Source organism: Raphanus sativus, chromosome 9 (assembly GCF_000801105.2).
Source record: "Raphanus sativus cultivar WK10039 chromosome 9, ASM80110v3, whole genome shotgun sequence".
In the NCBI taxonomy this organism is placed as follows: domain Eukaryota; kingdom Viridiplantae; phylum Streptophyta; class Magnoliopsida; order Brassicales; family Brassicaceae; genus Raphanus; species Raphanus sativus.
The window spans coordinates 26,069,692-26,077,187 of NC_079519.1; the positions used below are offsets into that span (position 1 = coordinate 26,069,692).

The 7,496-nt window shown below is 34.7% G+C and overlaps 3 protein-coding genes across 3 annotated transcripts; all 3 read right to left on the bottom strand.

Annotated features, from left to right (window-relative positions):
• Window positions 1-2,548: 2,548 nt before the first annotated feature.
• Window positions 2,549-3,726, bottom strand: LOC108825959 (40S ribosomal protein S30). The gene is made up of 3 exons (XM_018599325.2): window positions 3,567-3,726; window positions 3,340-3,477; window positions 2,549-2,788 (listed from the first exon to the last, which is right to left on the bottom strand). The coding sequence occupies exons 1-3, from the start codon at window positions 3,568-3,570 to the stop codon at window positions 2,742-2,744; spliced, it is 189 nt and encodes a 62-aa protein (XP_018454827.1). The 5' UTR covers window positions 3,571-3,726; the 3' UTR covers window positions 2,549-2,741.
• Window positions 3,727-4,064: 338 nt separating this feature from the next.
• Window positions 4,065-5,040, bottom strand: LOC108838821 (60S ribosomal protein L31-1). Its single transcript, XM_018611694.2, has 2 exons — window positions 4,903-5,040; window positions 4,065-4,509 (listed from the first exon to the last, which is right to left on the bottom strand). Exons 1-2 carry the CDS (start codon window positions 4,980-4,982, stop codon window positions 4,230-4,232), a joined length of 360 nt encoding a protein of 119 aa, XP_018467196.2. The 5' UTR covers window positions 4,983-5,040; the 3' UTR covers window positions 4,065-4,229.
• Window positions 5,041-5,419: 379 nt separating this feature from the next.
• On the bottom strand, window positions 5,420-6,732 carry LOC108838822 (60S ribosomal protein L28-1). The gene is made up of 4 exons (XM_056995422.1): window positions 6,653-6,732; window positions 6,309-6,464; window positions 5,919-6,082; window positions 5,420-5,698 (listed from the first exon to the last, which is right to left on the bottom strand). The coding sequence occupies exons 2-4, from the start codon at window positions 6,454-6,456 to the stop codon at window positions 5,579-5,581; spliced, it is 432 nt and encodes a 143-aa protein (XP_056851402.1). The 5' UTR covers window positions 6,457-6,464; window positions 6,653-6,732; the 3' UTR covers window positions 5,420-5,578.
• Between the last annotated feature and the right edge of the window lie 764 nt (window positions 6,733-7,496).

Below are 7,496 nucleotides of genomic sequence, written 5' to 3' on the forward strand. Positions count from 1 at the left end.
TCGGGTATTATAAAATTTTGGATCGGGTTCGAGTCAGGTCTTTCCGGGTCCGGTTGGGTTCGGTTCTCATGCATAAAACCTGAAAAATAACCAAATAACCAAAGTATCTAAAACGGGTTCGGTTATTTATACTCAAAGTAACAAAAGTATCCGATTCAATTCAAATTTTTGTATCCAAATTACTCAAAAGTAAGCAAAAGAAACCAAAAATATCCATTATATACAGTTTTGGGTAAATTTTTATCCAAATTATCATATTTTATCCAAAAATACTTAAAAATACTAAAAATAACTACTATAGTTAACTTATAATATTAATTTAAAATATTAAAATAATTATAAATATAATTATAACATATGTTTTTAGATATATATTCACATTTCAGATATCTTCGGGTACTCATTTAGTTCTCGGTTCGGGTTGGGTTTGGGACCGGTTCTCAGATATAGCAATTTAAAACTCATTCGGATATTTACCCGGGGTCTGATCGGTTCGGGACCCTGATTTTCGGGTCGGTTCAGGTTGGTTCTTCGGATCCGGATATTGTGCTCAGACCTATACTTATTTAAAATGAAACACGATAAAGAAAGATAAAAAGTTTAAGTCTTTTATAAAAAAACAAATATATGAAAATATAACATTTACTAAATATTTGTCAATTTAGAAAAAATTAAAGGAAAATAAACCCGCGCTTTAAAAGCGCGGATCAAAATCTAGTATTCCATATACAAACCATGTTTCAGTATGTAGTTTGACTGCATGAAAATATTTCACAGAAAACCTGATTCATATTCCACATTTGTAATCTCTACTAACTGATATGACATTTGATTTAGTGGTGATATACACATATTAAAAGTATTTTCATATAAAAGATATTTAAATGGTCGAGAGTTCCATGTTAGTTTTATTATTAGTATATAATTTTAAGAATACATCATATATGACTTTTGCAAAGGAAAATTTTCACCGAGTACAATAAGAATAATTGTGATGAATCTTAGTTGACTCAATTGATGATAATTTTATGGTTTAGATTTGTCATACAAGATTTGTTTAGTTAAATAGTTCAGTTGACTAAACAATTGAATGAGGTGGTTCGTTTAAGTTGTTAATGACCGTGTAGGCATAATGTTTAGTTAACTATTTAAATTCAATTTAAATTGTTTAATTTAAGTGGTAGACACGGTTTAGTATAGTGGCATAGACTTGTAATATTTAAGACAAACTAAGGGTTAATTTCAACTTCTACTTCAATTTTAATAGATTAACTCCATGTGACTGTACACTATAAGCATGGAAGATACGTAGAAGATGAAAAACACGGAAAAATAACCTATTTTAAATCTAATTTTGCGAATCGTGCATATTTACCATTATGGACTCAACAAAATTTTAAAATATTTATACGAACTTTCACAAACGTGCATATATACATTGTCTATAATGGTGGTTAGTCAATCATTTATTTGAGTGACTAAATAGCTGACTTGTCATTTTTGTTAAAGCGACATAGTTTTGCAAATCTTACAAAATTAAAATTTTAAGTATTACAAACTTGGAATCTTCATCTTGACGGATAAAAATCACTTTGAATCCGCATTTTGATATTTATCAGCCAAGCTGTGGGTTCGAAGACTATAAGATTCAAATTTTAACTTCGTGATATTTACAAACGACATCGTTTTAACATAAAGGACATGTCAGTTATCTAGTCATCGGAATAAATGGTTGATTAACACTGTTATAGTCAATGTATATATATAAATTTTGTTAAATTCATGATGGAATAAACACTATATTAAAGTTCATGATGGAATAAGAACAACCCAGAAAATTAAGTTTGAAATAGACCCTTTTACCGGAAAAAACACTCGCAAACTTAAATGTTCACGTTGTCTTTTTTTTTTGTCATTGAGTATTATATGAAAATTGTAGCAGGGAACAAATTCCCAACGTGCCTGGCTGAAGAGGCCGATAAACCAAACAAGACTGAAACAAATTGGAAACCAATAGGCTCCATAGATAAATAAAAAGAGATAACTTATGTTTTATCAAATCACTTAGAGGAAATATAATCTCCATCCAAATCCCTTTTTATGTTTTGAATTATCAAATCCACCTCTATAATAGAGTTTCTCTATTTTAGAGGAAAATATAGAGATTAAAACAGAGGTGGGTTGGAGATGGTCTTATGAAGGTTAAGCTCAATCCTAAATCTTAGGTGGAGTGATTTTTCTTTTGCAACTGCCGGTATTGCAAGGGTCATCCTCCCGGCAATTAAGCTCTTCTGCTAATGCTGCAGATTTTCCAACCCTTATAGCTACACAAGTATCAGTGAAGATAGTGGGCATTATGTTCGACTCTTGTCAAGTATTCTTTCCTCTTCCCAAATTTGAGGGAATTCAGAATGAATTTCAAGGAATGTCATTTGATATTAGATTATATTTGGTATCTTTTGTTGTTAGTTGTATTGTATTACCATATTATACGTTGCTTAATCAGTTGTTTGGTGAATCATTTGATATGGTTTGCCTCTTTATCGTGTACTTTCTCCTCCTATAATGGAGTTTGAGTGTCTTTAATATAATAAAAATAATCCAAGGAGAAACACGAATAAAATTGACAACAAACATTGGCTCAACATCCATCGACTCATTACCATACCGGAACTAAAACGCATTATCAAAACATCAAAATAATCCGACGGAAAACCACACCAGAAGTCTTGGTTTTGTCTCTACTTCTCTGATGAGTTTGGTCCTCTCTTTTTGCCAAAGCCAACAACTGAAAAACAACAAAAACAAAAAGTAAATTAGAATGCAACTGTAAATTCAATTATAAAAAAAACAATTATACCACACTAGATAAATGTTCAAATGAATAATTAGCACCTGAATGTTGATCAAAGAACACTAAGATTATGGATCACTGTCAAAGCGATTCAAAAGATCAACAAAAAGTAAAAGGAGCCAAAATAAAAACAGAAACAGAAACAGTAATGTTTAAGCAAAAAAGTCAAACAGTCTTGAGATGAGTACAACAAAAGTAAATGAGAATCAAAACCAACAAAAGTCTAACAGATGTAGAAATATTTAAAATGGAACTGAAAATCAAACACAAATCTATCATCCGAAACTATTATCTTGCATCGAAGATTGCGATTTGAAACAGAAATGACAAATCAGAGGTCCAACAATGTTTAAGATAGATGAGCTAGGGAGACACAAGAACGATCAACAGAACACTAATTCAAATTCAGAGAGTACACTATCAAACGATTCCTATACTGGAAATCTGAAGGTATAAAAATCAAATCTGGAGTACAAGAATTTTACCTGCAGTGACGAAACGGCGGTTGTGTTGCAATCGCTTGTGAGCGCGGCCACGAGGCTTCTTCTTCTTGTCCTGTTTAGCCACTTTCGGTGTCTGACCTCTCACCTTCCCGGCACGAGCCAATGAACCGTGCACCTTTCCTGCGATCGATTACGAGACGAAATCAGCAACATTTCTAAAAAGAGAATCAAAATTTATGTCAAATAAACAGCAAGCTCTGGTGAATCACCCATGGTCGATTACAGAGAATCTTCTTTGCTTCTCTGGCTCTGCTGCTGGAGGCGACGACGACGACGACGCTAGGTTAAAACTTTCTTTAGGGTTACAAATTACACTGTTGTCTATGTATTATATCGTTTAAAGCGTCTTTATGATGGGCCACCCTGGATTTTGAAATGGGCCTTTGAAGAACCTCTTGTGTATCCACGCGCCAAAACCAGTGTAAGTTCCAAAGTTTATCAGCTTTTGTATGAAGATTGAACCGGACTTGCACGTTCGACCGGAAACCACTAATTCAACCGGCATAAAAGCCTCTTGACCGGTTAATTCAATTAATGGATTATTAGATCAGCTTGTCTCGGGGATTCTGCGGTTTCCTGATATGGGCGTTTGCTTGAGTCTCACGTTTTTTTGTCTTCAGTTTATCCATCAAAAAGCCACAAGGCCAAACGGTAACAGAGTTTTTTTTAAACCGGTATTGTATGGACTCCAATTAAGTTTCAGGAAGTAAAGAACGTCACAAAAACATCAAACTCATGTCTCTCTGTCTCAAGAACTTAAAAACATGCGAAATAAATTACCAGAGTGATCAAAAAGAAAGCAAAAGTCTTTCATTTTTCTGTCTTTCATCTAAAGATATAACCAAAAAAAAAAAGACAGGAAGTTTCGTTTTTCACTCGTCTTCATCGATAACCTTGGTGCCCAAACCAGACAATCCTTCGGCCGGAATCTCAGCGACAGTGACGAGCGAGTAAAACTCTTCTTTGGCATCTTCATCATCGTTCCTCTTCCGGGCAACGCGGACTCTGACTCTCCTAGGAGGACCACGGATACCTTTGCTCCAAATCTGCTTGTTAAGTTTGACGTCTACTCTGACGTCCTTGGTTCCCATTGCTTTCAATGCAAACTTCCTGATCTCTTTGATGGCATTGGGTGCCTTCTTCTTGAATGTGCTGTTGTGTACATATCAATACATTTCTCAAATCAGAATCAATCAAGAGAAACTCTATTGTACATGTAACTAACAAATGAAATGTAGATAAAGATCAACAGCAACAAAGGAGATGCTAATGATCATTACGCTTTTAGTGTTCGAACGTGATCAAAATGGTTCATAAGCATGTCAAATTCTACAAGGCAAAAATGTAACTGAACTAATAGAAAAGCATCAAGTGTTATATTGAACCATCCATCAGACATAACCCATGAACAATAGTAACGAGCATAGACGCATTGTTGAATCCGAGTGAAGCTACAAAGTCTACACTCATCGAGAAACCCTAAATCGAATCAATAGGAGTTCAAATTTCAAATGTGAACGATTCTAATAATCATCTTAGGATTACCAGCTATGGAGGCGCCTGTGGAGATTGATAGTGTACTCCCTGGTAACGATCTCCTCCTTTCTTCCCTTTCCTTTCTCCATTTCCCTCTCTCTCTCTCTCTCTTCAGAATGGAGTTGTTGGAGACGGCACAGAGAGAGAAGATTACTGTGTAAGAAACCCTAATATAAACCTTCTGTTTTGATATTTATAATTTGGGCCCAAGTATAAACTCGATGGGCTTCAGTATACGGTCAAGTTCACGGTATTATAAAAGATCTCATCATCTTCTCCTAACGTGTTCGAAACTTGATGTTTGTTTAGATGCGTTTCAAGTCCCTACTAATATCATCAACTTTTGAAACCCAATCTCATATTTCTAAGAGCTTTTTTGGGTACTTTATATGGGTACTTTATACTTACCAAGTATACTATGGTATCTTGCAAACAAGTATTCTCATTGTTTTCCACTCATAGACACAGGCATGTTCGTTGGACAAGACTAGTAGAGGTTTTATCAAGTTCTTGATTTGACAAAATAGATCCAACAAAACACACACTAAATCATAAGCACAAGGAAAACTAACTCCTTTTGAAAAGGAGTTAGGAGCAGTGTTATGATTCAACAAAACAACTCAGATAAAACATGTTCAACGTAATCTTTAACTTCCATAAAAAAAAAGAACATTCTGGAAAAAGCTTAAGCTTGACGGTTTCTTTGCTTGGCACCGGACTTGGCAACCCTAATGCTTTTGCTGATGACACTGAGTCTTGCAAGAGCGAATTTCTTCAAGTCTGGCCTGTAGTAGTTGTCAACCACCTGAACCAATTTCACACAAAATCCCAGTTACGACTAAATTAATACATGGAAAGCCAGGATGAGTAGGCACTATTAAATGTCACGACAGACACAATGTTGATCATAAACAGATTCATTACGCAAATCAATTCCAAAACCTAAGTGTCACAACTAATTTAAGATGCTCCACAATGGTGCATTAATGATGTAGCTTCTAAAGTAGAGAGAGAAATACACAAACCTGGTTAGCAACAGCCTTGGACATCCTGGGGAATTCCTTCTTCAGGATAGACTTGTTGACAGAGACCTTAGGCTTGTTCTGCTTCTTGGTCTTGGTGGTGGCGAGGACAACACCTTGTTCCTTGTCAGCTGGCTGGATGGTCACTGTCTTCTTGTTTGCAAGGCCTTAATCCACAAGAAAAAGATTGAGACATAAGTCCACTTCAAGCAAGAATCATATGTTAATATTAGAGAATCCAGAGACAAATTATAAAAACACAATACAAAAAAGTAGCCACATTTTCTCATTCAGACATAAACATATTCGAGAGTAATTTAAGCTAACTAAAACATCCAGTTCCAACACAATAATCTAATAATAAAGAAGCAAAGATCATTGTCGTAAAGTTACCAGAGTGCTTGTAGGAGTTAAGGTTGCAGAGATTGTTCTTCTCTTTGCTGAACTGAACCTTAGCGTTGCCTCGTCCGAACTGTTTGACCAAGAAACAGTTGTTGGTCTTAACGATCTCCCAGATCAATTGTCCTGGAACTGTCGCCATTTCCAAACCTATAACCAACCAGAATAGAAATGACACTGAGCATCAACAATACAGACATGAACGGATCGATGTAAGAGCACGCCTAATCACAAGATCCTATCAAATCAGAACCCTAACGCTAGAAACTCAAGGCAGATCGAACCGGGAAAGGAGATAAAAAAACGAAGAACAAGTAAGAGAGCATCTAAAGACTCACCGTGAAATTTCGCGGAGAGAGACAGAGGTAGTGAGAGCAAGACTCTGGTTTAATGGTGGCGCCGGAGCGTTGTAAAAGTCGATCCATCTTTTTAAATAATGACCTTCGAAACAAAGCCCTAATTCATGTTATTGATGAAAAGTCTATATTACCCCTAAACATTACTTAAATATTGAGAATGTCATTAGGATGAGAAACATCACCAAATCGTGTATCCTAATCCTAATTATTGCAAATTTGCAATGTGTGATCCTCAATGTAAAATATAAGCTTTTGTTCTTGGTTGGAAGTGAGATTGCATACAATTGTAAGTTTAATTTTTTTACTCATTTTGATACTTCACATCTACTGGTGAAGAAGGGCATGTCTCTCTCCCTTTGCCAATCCTATAGTCTAACTTGCACTTGTGTTCGTTTTTGTGTATCTGTACATGTATCTTGTTTTTAGTATCCTGAGTCATCAATGAATTCATCACAATTCTTTTTCATAAAATGTGATCACCCATTGAAAAAAAATGTGACCACCCATTGAAACCAATGATGAACAAGTTTACATTAGAATATTACACAATTAAAAATTGAAGATTACAAAAAATACATTAAAGAAATGAGGAAATCATCATAGACAGATATTACGTAAATGCACCAAAATTTGATGAATATAACATCTTCAATTTAATCATAAATTTGGAATTGAGTGAGATTGCAGATAACATTATATCATAATCGTAAGCATATATATGAATACAACTTAGAAACATATAACTAATTTATATATTCCTAAATAACATCAACTTAGAAATATATAACCAATATGTATTCTCAAATAAATCATCACTCACAAA